The sequence below is a fragment of the Leopardus geoffroyi genome, chromosome C3 (assembly GCF_018350155.1).
Source record: "Leopardus geoffroyi isolate Oge1 chromosome C3, O.geoffroyi_Oge1_pat1.0, whole genome shotgun sequence".
Lineage (NCBI taxonomy): Eukaryota > Metazoa > Chordata > Mammalia > Carnivora > Felidae > Leopardus > Leopardus geoffroyi.
This window is the reverse complement of record NC_059338.1, coordinates 99495924-99516479: the sequence shown is the minus strand read 5'-3', so window position 1 is coordinate 99516479 and position 20556 is coordinate 99495924. Positions and strand designations below refer to the sequence as shown.

Genomic DNA, 20556 nt, shown 5'->3' with positions numbered 1-20556 from the left:
TTCACTGTTCGTGGGTTTGAGCCACGCATCGGGCTCTGTGCTGACATTGTGAAGCGTGCTTGGAATTCTCTTTTCTCTGTCTGCCCTTATCCTGCTTGTTCTCTCTCTCTCTCTTTCTCTCTCTCTCTCTCTCTCTCTCCAAATAAATAAACTTAAAAAAAATAAAATAAAATAAAAATAAAAGCACTACCGTCTAACATGTAGCTTTACCAGAGCTGGGGCTTTGGGGCTTTGGCATTTGATGAACCTCTGGCACAGTGTCGTCCTACTTCCAGTCCTACCTTAGACAAGGCAATATTCATGTTTTCTCATGGACTTTTTAGAACACCGAATATGTTCAATACTTTAAAAAGAAGTCACGCCACAGATATCTGTCAACCCCAATTCAGCAACTTCAACTATTAAAGGTTGTTAATTGTGAGCACTTGTGGTAGTAGTGATTGTTTTCTGAAACAAGTTGCAAAACTATTGACAATTTAAAGCAAGTACTTAATATTTATTTTTTCTAACATTAGTAATGTATACACAGGATTTAGAGTTAAATCTACATCTTTGGGTTTAATATTTTTCATGGCTTGCAGATTTTAAGTTTATTATGGTACTGTGGGACAATATGCTATGTAGGGATTAGGTTCTGAAATTCAGATAACTTATAAATTTACATTAATGACATGTATGCAAAGGAAAAAATTCATAATTAAAAAATATTAGTCATCAATTTGGCAATAGTGCTGTTTTAATGTTAAGCACTTGTGATATTTAGAAAAAAATAACATTTAAAAACGCACATACTTTTTAAAACTAAGAATTTAGGAATTTTAGATTTTGAAGTGGTCAACTACTGCTCATTTACTAACTTAACTTTATTCCAGAAAATATTATAACATTAACAAATTCATATATTCACTCTGCACGTTAGAATACTAAGTATCTTTTAAACATATTTATTAGAGTATATTTAATTATAGGATTTAATCAATAGAACATTATCCAATTAATCTTAACCAAAGATATTATCTCTTGGGTTATTTTCAAAATTGAATGTTATTCAAACTATATAAAATACTTACCTGTGGCATAAAATTACTTAATGGATATTTAACTACTTCCAGATCTCTTCTGGAATTTTCATATATTTATAGTAAGATTAAAATAATTTTCATCAATTAAAAAATAATTTTCTACTCTGTTTCACATCATCCATTTCTCTGGTTCTATTGAATCACACCCATTAGCATGCAAGCATACTGTTATTTAACCAACCTAAAAAAAAGCAAGAGCAAAATCATCAAGTTTCCTCTTGCCCCGCAACCCCCTTCTGGCTACCACCCACGTCTCTGCTTCTGTGTACAGTAAAACACCCCCGAAAGGTATAAGTTTCTCTTCACTGATTGTCCTCCAATATTCTCTTGACCCCATGCCAATTATTTATCCATTGATCACTGAAATAGCATCTTCACTGCTGCCCCTCATCTATATTCTCAGAATAGAAGCTAGTGAATCTTAGAAAATGTAAGTCACATCATGCCCCTCCTCTGCTATGAAGCTAGTGCTTTCTCACTCATAAAAATAATCTAAATGCCTCAACTTCCGGTCCCATGTCCTACCACTCTTCTCACACATACTTCTCCAACCGTCCTTCCTAATTCTTGAATCCAGAAACATGTTCCCAGTATAGAACCCTGAACATCATGTTCCCTCTATCTAAAATGCACGCGCCATAGATAGTCTCCTGGCTTACTCCTTCCAAAAAGCTTTCTTGACCATTTATGTCACATGCCTCCTATATCCCAGAAACAGGGTTTGAAATCAGAAACAAGAAGGTCTTGGAAACAGGCACGTGAAGGGGCTCATGGTATGAGCACAAAGTATGCAGATCTGTATGTCTCAAGTTAATTCCTGCAAGAGAGGATCCCCCACAGAGGAAACAGAGCAACCACGTTGATGGAGTGACTCATTCAGGAACTTCTTTCTTTGTCCACCTCAGTGCTTGTGCAATGGGCCCATGAACAGAGGGGCCATGAGGTGAAGGCCATGGGCCAATACCATGGACTCCCTTTTCCCGAGGCTAAGCTGCTGAATACCTGAATACTGAGTATTCAGTTGCTGAATACCTGACCTGCCAGTAGCAGAGACCAATACTAAGCCCTCAATAGGGTCCATCCCTCAAGAAGTCCACCACCTATTTAGTCACAAGTTGATCGCATTACTCCCCTTCTCTCATGGAAAGAACAAAGATCATTATTGCAGGAACAGACCCTTCGGATATAGATTTTGCCTTCTCTATCCACAGCGCCTCTGCCAGTTCCATCTTAGAGCTTCCAGAGTCTGAGTTATTGCCATGAAATTCCACAGAATAGTGCCTCATAACAAAGAAAACATTTTATAGTGAAAAAGTTGTAATTATTGGCACATGACCACAAAACCTGTGTTACCCTGAAAGATGTGGCTTAGTAGAATGATGGAATGGTCTATAAAAGATAAGTCAGCTATAAAAGGGGTCTATAAAAGATCCCAGCTAGGAAACAACGTTCTGTGGGATGAGATGCTAGCCTCCATCATATGCCATATGCATGGAGCCATGGCAGATACATGCTGCTGTTTCCCAAGAGACAGAACACTTGGAGCTGGAAAAAAAATGGTTACTCTCTGTCAGTATTGCTTCCAGTGATCTGGAAACTGAATCTGTGCTTTCTGTCCCTACAGTTTTAGATTCTGCTGGATTATAGAATGCTTTTTCTTTCTTTCTTTTTTTCTTTTTTTCTTTTTTTAAGAGAGAGAGAGTGTGTGCACATGAGCTGGTGGGGTAGGGACAGGGAGAGAGGGAAACAGAAGATTTGAAGTGAGCTCCATGCTGAAAGCAGAGAGCCCAATGAGGGGCTCAAATTTACGAACTGTGAGATCATGACTTAAGCCAAAGTTGGACACTTAACTAACTGAGCCATCCAGGCACCCCTAGAGAATGCTTTTGCCAGGGATCCCTGTATGGCTTCCACTGAACTGAAACTACCAGTACTACTTGATCTGTTTGAATTCATCAAACATAATTAGCAGACTACTAGAGATAATCAGTACTGATGATCATGGAGAGGTAGGGTTGCTTTCCCTAATGGAGATAGGGAGGAATATGTCTGGAATTCAGGGTATTAATGGAGTATCTCTTGGCTTCTGTGTCCAGTGATAACTGTGAATAGGCGATTGTGGTAACCATAGCCTAACAAGGGCAAGGCAATTAAGGGCTCAGACCCTCAGTATGAAGGATAGTGTCACTCCATTAGTTGAAGTACTGGTTAAGGGTAAGGAAATCTATGTGTGGTAAAAAAAAAATATGGGTATGGTGAGTATTCATTATAGCCTCAGGAACCATTGTATTAGTGTGGCCTGTATCTTGCCCCACTAACCTTCTGGTATTAAATCTTTAGCAGAGCTCTTGGCTTGAAAATGGATTGTACTTAAAATGTGGGGCATAAGCATGTCTATATGTTGTGAAGAGTTGACTGTAAGAGGTGTCTTTTACACTCAGCTTCACATCCTCTTGTTCTCACCTCTAATGCTAGCCACAGCCATGGCAAATAGTCCCTCATATACTTTGACAAAGTCTATGCTTGTAGCTCTTGCCTTCTGTGCCCATAGCATGTCTTTGTCTATTGTCCCAGGGCTTCACTGATGCAATGACTTGGGACATTGGAATCCATATGGCATGTGGACATATGTGCAGCCCGAAAGTGCAGGCAAAACCCTTTTCCCCTAGGGAGAACTCTCAACTACTGCGGACAGGATTTGATGAAGTGATGTTTCTTGCCATTGATTCTTTGATTCCGAGAGGTAGTCTGTAGTTTCCTTGGAAGTTCCAGCAAGATCGAACCCCAGCTGTGCTTTTGGCTCAGGTTTTCTTTCTTCAGGTTTTATTCTTTTGTCCCAAAGGGGTCATCACTTGAATAAACCATTTGCTTGCAAGTTCTCACCTCAGATTTTGCTTTTTAGGAACTCAAAGTTAAGATTCCATCCCTTATAAAATAGTGTTCACCTCATCTACTCTTCCTACCCCATCAGGCCTGCTTGGTTTCATAGCAGTTATCCCCAGCAGATATAGCAATTGGTGCACGTCTGTTTTCTCCAGCCTTTCACACCCTACCACTGGAATCTAAGCTATTTAATTCCATGCCTAACAAATAACACGTTCTCAAGCATTACTTTTGTGGAGAAATGAATTGAAAGCAATTTTTTATGCTTCCAAGGAGAATTATAATCATTGGGATAAATACAAAATAGGTTAACTGCTTACTTTAGTACTATTCCTTATTATTTATTGATGATTCAGTACTGAATGACAATTGTTAGATCTTTGAAAACAGAATTCCATTAATAATAATTCAGTGTTTTTACCTTTCCAGGTTTTGCTCAAGCAAACCAGTTTAACTATGGAGTTGATAATGCTGAGTTGGGAAACAGTGTGCAATTAGTTTCCTCTTTCCAATCATTTTCTTGTGATGTAGAAAAGGATTCAAGTCATTCAACTCAAATTACATGCTATACTAGGTATGTTTTATACTACCTTTAATAAGAATATCTTTCTCATATACATATTAGTTTTATATAGTTTTTTATATAATCTGGATATTACTAATATTTTCTGATGATCGGCTGTCTTTATTTCATGTAGTTTAGACTATTTTATAACTTTATTGTATTGAGTTGTAATGCTCTTTCCACATATTGGCACAATAAAATATATTCTAAATCTTCTCCCAGGTTATTATAGCTATTATCTTATCATTGTTGATCCCTTTTAGAAGATAAATGGCTACTATTAAATCATAATGATGCTCCTCAAAATATCAAAATTATGCTTTCCTGTCTGATTTGATTAATTTTGTTCAAAGTCTTGACATAATCATTAAGATTAAAGATGATCATTTTGTAGAGTGACATTTCAAGTTCTTTACCATCAGCCCAAAATGATGTTTGTTATTAGCAACTTAGAGGAAAAAATTAATCATTATAAATGGCAACTTTTACTAATAAGACAGGTAGCATGTATTCTAGAGGATTTCATCTACATTGAGCTTGTTGGCTATTTTTCAGCAAAAAACTTTCTTAGAAATTTGATCAAACTTTTTAAAAAGCAAATCATAGCATAACTGTACCAAGGTGACAATGATAGCGTTTCAAGTTATTATTCTTACATTTGTTAATACATTTGTTTTCCTCCTCAGTAAGCACCAGTGCACTTAGAATAAGCATTTGCCTGAGGTCCATGATGCTAGAATCTGCAGTACAGAGTTCAGGATGGAACTCTCTCCATAATATAGAATGGAATTCTAATAATATAGAATGGAATTTAGCTGTACGTCAATTAGAATGTTTGACACTTTGTTTTCAAAAATGACTTGTAGTCTGGGGCAGTATTTTTTATTGATGGTATACATGAAATAAAAGGGTCATTGCATTCCTTATATGTTCTTCATTTGCTTTGCAGAGCAATGCCAGAAGGTTCCTACACCGTGAGAGTCAGTGTGGATGGGGTTCCTGTTACAGAAAGTAATACCTGCAGAGGTCGCCTTGACAGCTGGGCATGCACCTTCAATGTACATGGGATCTCCTCTTTAGCTTAACGGATAATCGATCTCGTGCTTGCTTTCTTGCAGAACTGGGCTTTTATTTTTTAATTTTACAGATTGTTATCTTTTCCACATTTAAAAAATATACTAGCAGGTAGCTAAGGATAACTTCACTCAGTTTTAATTATCTTCTGTAGTAGTGGAATCTCTTTTATCATTTATTTGTTTCCCTCTTTAATTTTACTATTGAATTAAACTTTTAAACTTTAAATTGTGTCCTCACTCATACTCTTTTTTCTCTTTCTCCATTTCTACTCTTAGTTTGATTTTCCTTTTCTTATTGTCATTGGATTCACCTTCATTTTAAATAGCCTATTTTTCCTTTCTTTATAATTTCTAATGTAAAGAGATGAAATATAACTGCACGTACCATAGAAGTCATGCAAAATGTAATTACCCTATATAGAGTTATTTACAATAATACATTTCTTCTAAGGATAATCCATATATTTTTAAAAATTATGTGTGTCTATCAAAAGTATTAGAGTTTCCATCACCCTTGTGGGCTCCCTGGACTTCTGCTCTCTCCCAATTCCAATCATGTTTGTCACAATTCTTAAGAATTATACCTGCATTGCTCTAGAAAGTTATCATTAGCTTAGTTACTAAAGCTTACTTTGATGGACTTTTGCCAGGTTTTGCTTCTGTTTATGAAATATGCTTTGTTATTTTTTCTCCATTGGCTTAAATAAAAGAAGGCTTTCTGTAATTTTATTTCACCAAATTCCTAAAAGTTGTTACCAGAGAACCTTATTATTACTAGGGTTTGACTTACACTGATAACGAAGGATGATTGAATGTGAAAATTCCAAGCTAAAAACATTTTGAAATGAAAGAAGATTTTTAGTGGCTAAGGAAAAGATCTTGAATAATCAGAATAATATTCTAAACTTTATTTTCTTATATGTAAAAAGATATATTTTGTCAGTCATATTATGGATATTGTTTAAATGTAAATAATGTAAGGAGCAGAGATATTAGCTTATTGACGGTATTATTTTACAGGCAAAAAGTTTCAGAACCCCAACAATAAAGAGCATCACACCTTTATCTGGAACTCCAGGTCTGTTATAGGACAGCTGAAATATTTTTTTTGGTTTGTGGTCTTTAATTTTTAGTGTATAAAATTATTATATCTGATAATTTATAAGTAATATTTCTTTTTTATTAAAGTATTTATTTATTTTGAGAGAGAGAGAGAGTGCACATGTGTGAGTGCGGGAGGGGCTGAGAGAAAGGAAGAGGGAGAATCCTAAGCAGACTTCTCACTGTCAGTGCAGAGCCCAGCGCGTGGCTCAGACTCACAAACCGTGAGATCACGACTTGAGCTAAAACCAAGTTGAACGCCAAACCGACTAAGCTATCCAGGTGCCCTAAATAACACATTTCTGATTGTACAATGGCTCTCAATATTGTCTCAAAAATGATTTTCAGTGGGTGCATATGAATCTGCTATAAAGTATTTAACTATACCCCTATCGGACATTTAGCTGGCTTCCACTTCATTATAGTTATAATTATACCAGTGTATAATCCCAACAGGAATATGTGAAAATACCCTTTTCTATACTCTTGACAATTTTAAGTACTAATTTTTTTCAAGTATTTATATGAAAAATATAGTATCTTCTTTCTAATTTTTCCAGTTCTTGATTTATGCAGTTGAATTTACTCATTTATGGGGCGCCTGGATGGCTCAGTCAGTTGGACGTCCAACTTCGCCTCAGGTCATGATCTCACAATTTGTGAGTTCAAGCCCCACGTCAGGCTCTGTGCTGACAGCTCGGAGCCTGGAGCCTGCTTCGGATTCTGTGTCTCCTCTCTCTGCCCCTCCCCAACTGTGCTCTGTCTCTCTATGTCTCTCAAAAAATGAATAAATGTAAAACAAAAATTAAAAAAAATTATTTATGTATATTTATTGACCATTTGTATTTCTTCTTTTATAAATTACTTGTTCATCACATTGGTTTAATTTAATGCTAGTCAATTTTTCCATATTAAGTTACAAAAATTCTTTATATTTTAAAGATATATATATCCTTGTGTGGAAAGTATTTTTTTTAATTTACCATTTACTTTTAAATTTCATTAATGGTTTTTCTTGTCATTAAGACATTTTTTATTTTCTAAATTAAATCTATAGCTCTTAACCATTGTCATTTCTTCATTCATTTTATGCTGTAGAAGGCTGTACCACCCCAAATTATATAGATATTTTATAAATTTATACTTATTTTTCAAGTTTTTATGGTTTTAGTTTTATATTTAATTTTTATTTCTCTTAGGATTTATTTATTTTTGGTAGAGATCTTATTTATTTTTTCAAATTTGTCATTCATGACCCAGGCAGTATTTATTGAATAATTTATTCTGTTTTTCATGAAAAACTTCTTTAATAAATACTTTAATAAATACTATCTATAAATACTTAAAGATAGTGCTTTAATACCATAAATACTCATGTTTTATTGTATTTGCTAGAACTTTCAGAACAATGGTAAACAATAGTGATGAACATGGGATATAAGTATCTGGATGCCTGTTTTATTGGGAATACCTCTGATGTTGGGTATTAAGTGTATGGGTGTATGGGTAGATAATCTTACACAGATTTTTTTGTTTGTTTGTTTTAGGCACACTAATAACTATCCAAGGCAGAATCTTCACTGATGTCTATGGAAGTAATACTGCATTAAGCTCAAATGGGAAAAATGTTAGGATTTTGAGGTAAGTTTTTGATGTGGAAACATATGCTTATCATGGTATCTCATGATGTGATATTCCAAAATTAATGGGTCCAATGATATTAAAAATCACTACAATGTGATGGGATTAAGCAGTGTATTTTCAGCCATATTATAGGAAGAAAAGTAGATTATTAGATGATTCATCCATCAACATGGAAGCAAAGGGCCAATATGCCATTCTTTTTTGGTTTGATGTAATTCTTTTTTTTTTCTTTGATGGATATTATTAATGGAAGGAACATGGAGGCAAGTTCAATAGTAATTGAGTTAGTCATAGAACTTTATTACTGGATAACTTGTTACCTAATCTAACTGCCTCAATTTGTATATATGTGTAGCTTGGAGGTTTATCGCTTAGTCAAGATAGGATGGGGGAAGATGGGGGGAACTGAAGCCTCCTAACATGAAGTTTGGCCCTTTTTCTTCTACCCCATGGTGCATGGGAGAGTGCTGAAACTGAAAATAGTTAATAACTTATAGTGACAGTGTAGGATTTGAACACTGGTTCCTCTGTTTACCGGCTATGGACCAGATGGTAATATTGGCTATTTACCTAATATCAAGAAATAATTGTCCACATTTTGGACCAGAAACTAGCATTGTCACTAGCATTATCTTTCTGTAGCATAGGTGTGCTATACCTATTTCAGTCCTGCCTTGGAAGACATAAAGCCCTCTTCATTTGCTATAGAAGGAAGTACAGAATCAGTACTATGGCTTTGAAGAGGCTCCATGCTTATCGAATACATGTATAAAATGGATAAATAAATTAGATAACAATTCATACAGCAATTAGAGGTTTTTTTTAAATACTGAAAAGGTGATATATATGTATACACACATATGAGTATATAACTGTGTAAAGCAAGTAATTTGAAAGGTTTTACTAAATGAAACAAAGGTAATTTAGGTGGCAATCTGTGAGGTAGTACTCAAATCACATTTGTATGCATGTGTAATACTCTGGAAATGTTTATATTGTTTCCTTACATATAATAAAATAAGTACTAAATAGAGAAAAAAATACTTAACATTTTGTATAGATAGTTTAGCATAAAGATTTTGTTTGCTTCCATATAGTTGAATGCCATGAATGGCTTATATTCTAATTCTTAGATGGTATTTTCTAAGTCATCCTTTCCTATAATAATGCCAGGAATTAGAAAGCTTAACCTTCAAGAAGATTCCTTTTTTAGCAATTGTAGCTGAAATTTCTTGTGTTTAGTACAGGGGAATGGATAGAAATTATTTCATGAAATCACAGGACTGCAGTCAGCAGCAACCTAGAGATCAGGCTTCCTAGCCCTTATATCCTGGAGACCCTGAGATACTATATAAATGTAGAAAAACTTTTCACACACCTATTGATGTGAGAGGTGAAGAAGGTCTTAGAACTGCATTTATCTCATTTCTACCATCTTAATTGTGACACCAAGTACCCCCAAAGCAGTTTACTGGGCTTGATTCCCTTAGCAGGGAGCAGTGGCCATGTTCTGAGCAGGAAGTCAAGACACCAAGGTGTTTAAGCTGCTTCTGCCTCTCACAGGTCTTGTCAATTCAGCCTAATCTCCAAACTCAGACAAGGTACAAATTATAGAGGACACACAAATAACTAACGGACTTGGTACCCACCAAGGAGATTTTGGTATAAAAGATAAGATGGAAAAAATTTTATATATTTAAGGCCAAATAGGGTAGTAATCCCACTGATAGGCAAATCCAGATCACTGTGGGAATCACTGGGCATGGTTAAGAGCACCTGCTGGAGTCCAACTGCCTGGGTTTGAATCCCGAATCTATTCCTTATGGCTGTAGGCTTAAGCAAGCTACTTAACCTTCCTGCCTCAGTTTTTTCATCTATAAAATGGAAGAGTAATAGTTACTAACCCATAAGATGGTTGTAAGGATTAAACATAGTAAGTGCCTGTAGGTGTTCGCTGCTAAATTTATTATTTAGATGCAATAAAGTGGGAGGTTAGAAGGAGAATATGAATCCATAAATCTCATACTGGGTACAGTAATTCAGTGTACTTGCATTACAAACCTAATGTAATGATAAAAGATTAGTGTGTAAGAGTATATTAAAAAGCGTAAAGTTCTCTGCAAACTCAAGTCCTAACTTTAAGAGTTCATGTTTGTATCTGCACTTACTTTGAATCTGAGATTTGTTGGCACGGAAGCTTGGTGGTTTGTTCTGAGTACAGCAAAGAATACAGTACCAGTCATGCCTGCAGGCTTCCAATAGCATCGGGGTCTGTCACCCTTAAAGCAGTAGGTTGACCTGGTCATCTAGAGAAATGCACAGGCAGATGTTTCCCTCAAGCCTAACCCTGCCTCTTCTCAGATTTTTATTTCCATTCCAGTGGCATTGAGGATGTTAGTTCTTCTTTTCATCCTGATTACTCTGTGGGGTTTCTGCTGTGGACCTTGTGTAATTCCTACCTGTAGGAATTAAAGGAACATACTTTGTATTACAAAACACAAAATTCTGTTTTGTATTTGACTCAATTGAACTTCTGATGGAAGAGTTCCCATTATCTGTTTCCACATTTTCTGTTCCTGTGGTATTATAACTTTCTAACACACCAAATGTATTATGATTATCATGTTTGTTATCAGGTCTTTCCTAGTTAGAATGTCAGTCCCACAAGGGCAAGATTTTTGTTTTATTCCCTGATGTGTGCCAGTATCTACAGCAGAGACTGCAACATAATAGATGTACAATAGGTGTTTGTTGAATGAATGAGTGATGGGTAATAATAAGTGATTCTGAGAAAAATATAAGGTGTCAGCGAGCTTTGTCGGAGGAGAGCATTTTGAAATGACTTACTAAACATAACTTGATCTTTTCCAATAAAATATTTATACAGAGTTTATATTGGAGGAATGCCCTGTGAGCTTCTCATACCACAATCTGATAATTTGTAAGTAATTCAAATAATTTTATTTAGAATATGAATAGTAGGTATAAACATACCAGTGTAAATAGTAATATCTAGCAAACTGTATAGTTGAATACTCTAAAATACAGTTAAAATTATAATATTTTGTATGGTAAATCAGCAGTCATTTATATAGTTAGATGTAACCTGATATCCCCTGTTGTCTCCAGTACAGTATGATATGAACTACTATTTAGATTATTATGTTTTAGGATATTTTGAGAAATATCTTTGTCAAATGACTATTTCATTTGGTAGCATTTAAAAATATTTAAAAGGAATATCAATGGGGATAGCCAAGTTAACTACAAAATAATTATAAACTGAAGCTTTATTCAAGTATCTTCAACCAAGGCTGGGAAATATTTTCATTTTACAGAAATTTTTGTTGTAGCAACAGTTTTTGTCCTGATAGATATTCTAAAGTCCATAAGATGTTTTCAAGGAAACACAGTTATTTTATTTTATTTTACTTTATTTTATTTTATTATTTATTTGACAATAAATGGATCTTTATTATATAGATACTTAAGGGAAATACAGTATTTAAGAACTCTATTGTCAATCTAAACTTTGTAATTAACATATATATTTTATTAGGTATGGTCTAAAACTAGATCATCCAAATGGAGACATGGGTTCTATGATTTGTAAGACGACTGGAACCTATATTGGTAAATGTTGATCATCATTCTTCATAATTCTCAGAAATGCCTGACTGACTCTGTTTCCTTGTTTCATATTCTCTTAGACCTCCCCTGCCCCTTCATCCCTTTCTTTTCAACATTTCCTCTTTACCTTGGCTTCTTATCAGTTCCATGTAAGCATGTATAAATTACCTTTTTCCTAAGGTTTACATTGAGGGTAAACTTCTTCAGATTTCTTTTTTTTTTTTTATTCTTCTGTCATCCAGAAAATTCCATTACTAATTTAGCTGTTTTCCCTTTAGCCTTAATTTTTATGTTGTTTTTTTTCCCCCCTTGGTCTATGTACTCCAGGCACATAAATCTTTCAGTTCTTTTTTTTCCAGTTTTATATCGACATAGATCACTATGTAAGTTTAAGGCATACAACTTGATGGCTTGATACTCACATATTGTGAAATGATTGCCACAGTAGGTTCAGCTAGCATCCATTATAATCTTTAGTTCTAGAATGAGCTTCACTTCATTCTGTCTCAGAGCCTTACCAAGCCTCCTCCCATCTTGAGAATTTCCGATAAAATGTCATGTCTTCAAAACAGCCTTCACTGATGCCCTGCCTTCCACTCTCAAAGTTCACTCTCCCTCTCTTTGATAGCTTTATCACAATTTTTAGCTCTCCGTTTGTGTCATTGCACTTGGCTGTTTCCTCTACTGCACAATATGCTCAGTTTGGAGAACCGAGAGCTCACCCTGTGTCTCTCATCTCCCTAGCAGAGTGTCTCCCCCAAATAAATAGCTGTTGAATGAATCAAGGAAATTTGAGGGATATATGGTTATGCATATGTTCTTTTATCATCCTTCATTCATTACTATATTTCGTCAGGTTTTTCTAGTTATATTTTTAAAAAATTTAAGTTTATTTATTTTTAAGAGAGAGAGAGTGTGTGAGTGGGGCACAGGCAGAGAGAGAGGGGGACAGAAGATCTGAAGCAGGCTCTGTGCTGACAGCAGAGAGCCTGATGTGGGGCTCGAACTCACGAACCATGAGATCATGACCTGAACTGAGGACAGACACTTAACCGACTGACCCTCTCAGGCACCCCTCTAGTTACAATTTTGAGACATCTTAGTGTGTATATTTTAAAATACTTCTTTCAGATAATGTCTTTGAGGATTAATAAATGGTTGTGTAATTACAGTTTTAATTTTAAATGTCTTTACTTTGGTTTTAAATCAGCTTTATAATGTACAGTTATTGTTCTCCTGTGATTGGGAATTTAATTGATTGTGTATTTTAATTAATTCCAGGTCATCACAATGTCAGCTTCATCTTGGATAGTGATTATGGAAGGTAGGTCGTTTTGTAAATAATAATTTTCATAATTGAGTCAACTGGGTAAATAAAATAAAAGTATATATTTACTTTGTGCTATAGATCCAGAGATTAAAGAACGGCTAATCACTTTCTTCTCCCAAATTAATATTTAAGGGGTCCGTAACTCCCTTTCTCCAGTTTGTATCTCAGACACAGACTTTCAACTGTTGGGAAATCTGGCATTACCTAAAACAACAAAATAAATCTTTGATTGTGATATTGAAAAGGGTTCTTTTATGTCTTACGGCTTTTCTGACTTAATTGTAATTCTTTTGATAACTGAATAGTTCAGTTTTGATGTGAACTAATGTAAGAGTAAATAAAATCCCACAGTTAATATTACCACATAAAGGTATTCATTTAAAGCATCAAGACATACAGAGTGATGAAAGATGGCAGTTACAGCTCTCAATTGTCCATCTTAGCACCAATGTTAATCACTTATAATCATGATTTTTAATAAAGCTAGAAATCATCTTGGAATCAATCAAGATTTTATTTACTCTTAACATTAGTTCACATCAAAACTGAACTATTCGTTTATCAAAAGAATTGCAATTAAGTCAGAAAAGCCGTAAGACCTAAAAGAACCCTTTTCAGTATCACAGTCAAAGATTTACTGTTGTTTTAGGTAATGCTAGATTTCCCAACAGCTGAAAGGCTGTGTCTGAGGCACAAATTGGAGAAAGGGAGTTATATGTAGATATCCTACATCCTAATTTCACTAAGAAAGACTACCATATGTTTATAGAAATATCAGAATATGCAAATCTCAACACATGTTGCAAACCTCATATTGCAGATAATAAAGAACATTTAGTCGCAGGCATGGTACTAAGCACTTTACATATATTGTCTAGTTGAATTCTCCCAAAGAACCTATGAAATTGAGTGTTATCATCTCCCCTGTGTTGCACACTGGGAACAATGAGACTCAGGAATGTTGAGTAATTTGCCCACGGATATTCAGCCAGTTAGAAGGAGTGCTGGAATGTGAACCCACACAGCCTAACTCCAGGCTCTGAGCATTCCGTTCCAGTGCTCTGCAAAGAGTGATGGAGGGTTACAGCCATAGAACCACATTGGATCACTACATAACATCCTGATCCAGAATTCTTTGACCATGGCAGGATTACCCCACCTCTCTGTGCATTTGCAAATGTGTGGGGATATTTGTTGGCTGTCACACTAACTGGGGCATGCTAATGGCCTTTTATGGGCAGGACCAAGATGTGCCAAACCTAAATGAATTATTCTGCCCAATGTATCATAGTGTCTTCCAATGAGAAAATGAGCCAGTTAACAGAAATCCAAATAAATCATACTATCAAGCCATCCAATACTAACATAGCTGTAGTAGATCAATAATAGGATAAGTCTTTTGATTTCTTTTTTGTTTCTGAAGAGAGATGAATGATTAGAAAAGATTGAAAAAAGATGAAAAAGATTGAGAAGAATGGCAATATTACAATCAAAGTAGATGTTATTCCTCACAGACTGCAAAATAAGGATGATGTTTGATCCTTTCATGCATAGAACTGTAATTGAGTTGGTGAGACCAAATCCATTATCATTGTATTTGAGGATCATCTGGTTCCAGACATCCAGAAAGAATAGGTTTATAACAAAGTGATGATTGGATTGCATACTTTATTATAGACCAATACAGACTGGACCAAAACCATGAAGAATATTATGATTCAAGGGCAGACCATAGTGGATGGCATGTAAATGGTACTATGACTCCCTGTTGTGATTTCCATGGGGCAAATGACATAGTGTCCCATGATTTACCAGTTTTTTTTCCAGCAGGGACACTACCTACATATGTATATAGGCAATAGGATTTTATTGAAAAAATTAGAAAATCATGTTAGAAGCAGTAATTACTGAGTTTTAAATGATTTCTTGAAACATATTTGCTTTTTTTTAATGCCACTGTCATTCTTCTTCAGGTGAAAAAGATGAATTCTTAGTTCTGAGTCTGTGTGAAAGGTATTAATTACCAAATCCATCATAGATTTCTCAGAGAAATAATTATCTAAAAATAGGTTTGAGTGATCAAGCTTGAATGTGATTGATAAGTATATATAAATCAGCATGTTGCATTAACATGCCCTGAAACTTTCAATTTTAAAAAGCCAGCAAATTTGCACATAATATAGGCAAAAATATTGCTTAAAATAGTTGATTCTGTGATCTTGGTGTATAATTCCTTTTTTTTTTTTAAAGCCAGTAGCTTTTCTTTTGCATTAATGTCTCAGAATTGAGGAAACTGTGTTTCTATATAAAACAATCTTAGGACTTTAAGATAACTGGTAAAAATATGGCATATACTTTTTAAAAGCCTAGTTTTATGATTACATGGCATTAAAAAAATGTTAAATCATTTTATAAATTAAAAAATCCATATTTTACAAATTTCAGGAGTCTTCCTGAATATCAAATGAACCAATTAAAGACCATCGTGGCTTCCATTCTCTATTTCTTTTAATAGTTCACCTTCTCTCCTCTTACCCCAAGTTCAAACAACAGCTGTTCCAAACTGATAAGGTTCAGATGAGGCTGCCTTAATTGAGAAATGCCTAGTCATTATCAATGAATTAGTGAAAATCACCTCAGTGTCATACCAAATAAATTACATTCAAATTTTATTTCAGGAGGCAATTTTCCCACCAACTTAAGAAGCAGGGTTAATTTTTCAGACGCAGGATCTGGCCACAGACAATATTTTTGGAGCTGGCATCATTTCAGATCTTTGAGAAATCAATTGAAAGGCTTATAGCATACAAACATGAATCCAGTATGAACTTCTTAAATAACTAATTTAGCATTCAGTATTTGCAGAGACCCTTTAGTCTTGCAAATGTGGATCATAATGCTTGGGTCAGATTTGTAGTTTACTGTTGGTCTCAACCACAAGATTTGCCTTATCCTTTTAGATTTTACTTTGGTGTGTTAGAAATACAATGAATGGGCTTTAAGTCTTAATACTTGAATTTCTTAACTTCTCTAATTGTGAATTACATTGAGGTAATTAAGGGAACAGCATTTAATTTCTAGGATCAGATTCCTTACCGTCCACGCTCTCCAGGCTATGAAAGTGCAAATCTTATGTCTGTCAAAAAATGTGAATAGGTTCTATGTTTGTGAAGGGTGACTTAACTCTGGTGCGTTACTGTTAACCTGCTTTCATTCATTGTGCTTTCATGCAGATTAGTGAGTGGCAGGAGAAGAGAACTGTGTAGGATACAGGATAGGAGCCAGGGGTCAGGACTCAACTTGCCTGGCTTCAAATTCTATTTCTACCACTTACTCCCCATGTGATTTTGAGTAACAGAAGTAGATTCTCTGACTTGTACCTACCTCATGGAGTTAATGTAAGGATAAAATGGCATAATAAGTTTAAAGCTTAAAAAATCTTAGATTAAAAGCTTAAAAACCTTAGCATGATATCTGATAAGTGTTCAGTAATGTTACTTACTCTGATGTCAAATGGGTTATAAGAGAGGAGAGACGAGGGCTGTCAACACAAGAGCCTGCATGAAGGGTGATCCTGTTTTTTTACATTAATATGAATTCTTTACTGAGGTATAGTTTGCATATAATAAAATGTACATAATTTAAGTGTGCAGTTTATTAAGTTCTGACAGATGACTATTTGATTTGTATACTTTTATATTTATGTAAACAATAAGTACATCAAGATATAGAACATTTTTATCTTCCCAAAATGTTCTGTCCAGCTCTTTTGCAAATTATGACATGATTTATATCACTAAAAAAATAACATTTTCCTAAAATAAAGTTTATTTTAAAGTAAGGATTTTTACTTTTTTTTTTTACACAGGAGTTTCCCACAAAAAATGGCATATTTTGTTTCTTCTCTAAATAAAATTTCAATGTTTCAAACATATGCAGGTATGTGACCTGTGTGTGTGTGTGTGTGTGTGTGTGCATGTGTGTGTGTGTGTGTGTGTGTGTGACAGAGAGAGAGAAAGAATGAGAGAGACAGAAGGGGTATATGTGTACTTTCATCAAATCGAAGATAATAATGAGTTAAGGGTACTATATTAATTTATGTATTGCTAAGAAAGGAAAAGCACACAAGATGGGGAGCCTAATAGGAAGCCCTGACATTAAGCTAAGTCCCTGAAAACTATATTTTAATATTTATTTATTTTTGAGGCAGGGAGAGAGACAGAATGTGAGTGGAGGAGGAGGGTCAGAGAGAGAGGGAGACACAGAATCTGAAGCAGGCTTCAGGCTTAGCACAGAGCCAACGTGGGGCTTGAACTCACGAACCGTGAGATCATGACCTGAGCTGAAATTGGATGCTTAATGGACTAAGCCACCCAGGCACCCCTGAAAACTATATTTTAAATAGAAGGTTGAAAAAACAGGGGAAAGACAGAAGAGAAATTTGCATGTCTCTGCTTGGGCTGTGGGTTGAGGGAGGAAAAAAAATTCTCCACTGTCAGTTTAATCTACAAGGCAGTACTCTCAGATTTATGGTCTCGGTATGGTCCAAAAGAATCCTCAAGCAGATTATAATTTATTGTAATTTACAGAAATCTCAGGTTGGTAGACTCCTAGGAGAGTGTCAAAAGCAAACACAAACCCTCCTGGAAGAATTACACTTCATTCCAGGTCAGGAGTGATTGATGGAATGGCACGTTCAGATTTCAGAGATGTTCAAACGTGAAGAAAAGTGTCTTGGAATCAATCACATATGACATATCCTGGCTTTTTCTATTTAATGTGAAACTCATATGTAAAAATACAAAGAACTTTGATAGATAGAACTAATAAGAATAAATTTCAATAAGAATCTATCATATATCATGCACTGGCTATTTTACTAATATACCTAAAACTTTTATATATGAAGCCAGAAGACTTCCAATCATAGTTAATGTATTCTCATATGAGAAAAATACAAATATAAGATGTTGGCCCAGAAATAGAAGAAAAACTTATTATTTAAGAGCATAGGGGTAAAGAGGCTGTTCTCTGGCCTTCCTGTGTTTTTTGTTTGTTTGAATCAAACAACTCTGCTCAGCCCAGGTTTTCTTTAATTTCTGCATCCTCCATTACCAGTATCTGGTACCATTTAGTACCAGTCAGCACTAAAGACTGGTTCCCATGAGATGTAGGTCTCTGTGAGAGCCATATTAATTGTCCTTTTTGCAGGGTTGCACCAGAGACCAAATCGAAACATTTAATTCATTCATTTAGTAAGCCAGTGCCTGTGCTGTGCTATGTGCCAAGGCTAGGTAATCTAGAAAATTTATAAAACTCAAGCATTTGGGTTTATGTGTAATGTTCATGAAATTTTATTTAATGTGTTTCTCCTCCCTCTCTCCAGAGGTCACTATGATTTCCCCGTCACGAGGAAGCATTCAAGGTGGCACCATGCTAACAATAAGTGGACGATTCTTTGATCAGACAGATTTCCCAGTCAGAGTTCTAGTTGGAGGTATTTTTTATGACTTTTAATATATTACATTATAAGAATAGATCCTGGCTTTTAAATAATTTGTAAGCAGAATAATAGTCTTTTTTCAATTAATGTCTTACATTTATTTAAGTTTATTTATTTATTTTGAGAGAGAGCATGAGCTTGAGCCAGGGAGGGGGAGAGAGAGAAAGAATCCCAAGCAGGCTCAGCAGAACTGTGACATCATGACCTGAGTAGAAACCCAGAGTTGGACACTTAACTGACTGGGCCGCCCAGGCACCCCCTTAATGTCTTACTTTTAAAGCTGAGTATTTTCACATGGGCATTTGGTTTTGGGGCTTGATACTTTTCCCATTGCTACTTTTCAGTGAGGGCTATTTCTTGCAGCCTTACCTGATCAGGACTTGGGCTCTGAGTTCATCACCAAAGGACATTGTGTGGCAGCATCGTAGTTGCCATCCACAAATTCCCCACCATACTTTGAGACACATATACCCTCTATTTAGCAAACTTTTAAATGCCTTTCTTGAACTGTTGTATAATTCTCAGGGGGTTGGTTATGGGGAAATGTAAAGTACGTGGGGATACTCTTCTCATTCCCTTTTCACTGACTGTGTTTTATCTGGACATCAGGAATCACTGATGATGTTGGCTCTGGAAAGAGCATTGATGTGTTCTATCTTTACAAATGTACATAGGCCTTGGTTCTCTCATTATACATCATTTTTATGTGTCTGGTTGAGACCAGTTCAAAGTAGGAAGCTGTGTAGCTCAAAAGGGAGATAGAGGATGAATGTAATAGAGGGGATCTGCCCACTTGATCATAATGACCTTACCTACCTTGATGAGCAAAGGACTGCATGTCTGTCCATGCAATTGGGTACATACTTTTTCTGATACAGCCCTCTGCCATGGTACTTTCTACTTTTAAGGAATATGCCCATGAGCCAACCAAAATGTGATTTGAAGAAAAGAAATTAAAATAACCTCATCTAACATTTATATCTCTATCTCTATGAATCCTTACTGGTCACCTGCATAAATATTAAAACTGAGGCAATAAGATTTTTAAATATCATGTATGTTATTTTGAAGTTTATACGTAAATATGTTTCAAATATTAAAACCAAGAACATAAAATATTTTTAATTTATATACTGTGTTTTAGGATCTGATATTGTGATACAGTTGACATGCAAATATAACTATAGCATGTTAAATTTTTATGGTACTTCACTGCCATTAATGTGGCAGCCAGGTTTAAGATTTTAAATCCTCAGTAATTCCTTTTTCTTTTAACTTGTTACTTTTTTTAAAAGGTGGGTTTTTTTTTGCATTTTTTAAAATATAATTTATTGTCAAATTGGTTTCCATACAACATGCAGTGCTCATTCCAACAAGTGCATGCCTTAATCCCCATCAACTATTTAACCCATCCCCCATCCACCTCTCCTCTGGTAACCATCAGCTTGTTTTCAATAGTTAAGAGTCTGTTTCTTGGTTTGCTTCTCTCTCTCTCTCTCTCTCTCTCTCTCTCTCTCTCTTTTCCCTTTGCTCGGTGGTTTTATCTCTTAAATTCCACATATGAGTGAAATTATATGGTATTTGTTTTTCTCTGACTTATTTTGCTTAGCATAATACTCTCTAGCTTCATCCACGTCATTTCAAATGACAAGATTTCATTCTTTTTACGGCTGAGTAATATTCCATTGTGTGTGTGTGTGTGTGTGTGTGTGTGTGTGTGTGTGTGTGTACCATCTCCACTT

The 20556-nt window shown here is 35.2% G+C and overlaps 1 protein-coding gene across 2 annotated transcripts in view; it reads left to right on the top strand.

Moving 5' to 3' along the window:
* PKHD1L1 (PKHD1 like 1) overlaps nt 1-20556 on the top strand; it is a 157581-nt gene that overhangs the window by 6958 nt on the left and 130067 nt on the right. For both annotated transcript variants that reach the window (XM_045453885.1, XM_045453884.1), the window contains exons 3-11: nt 4395-4539; nt 5480-5588; nt 6627-6684; nt 8255-8348; nt 11239-11292; nt 11911-11984; nt 13263-13305; nt 17180-17250; nt 18698-18808. In XM_045453885.1, the coding sequence (XP_045309841.1) occupies nt 4395-4539; nt 5480-5588; nt 6627-6684; nt 8255-8348; nt 11239-11292; nt 11911-11984; nt 13263-13305; nt 17180-17250; nt 18698-18808 (759 nt within the window). The remainder of the gene's footprint in view (nt 1-4394; nt 4540-5479; nt 5589-6626; nt 6685-8254; nt 8349-11238; nt 11293-11910; nt 11985-13262; nt 13306-17179; nt 17251-18697; nt 18809-20556) is intronic.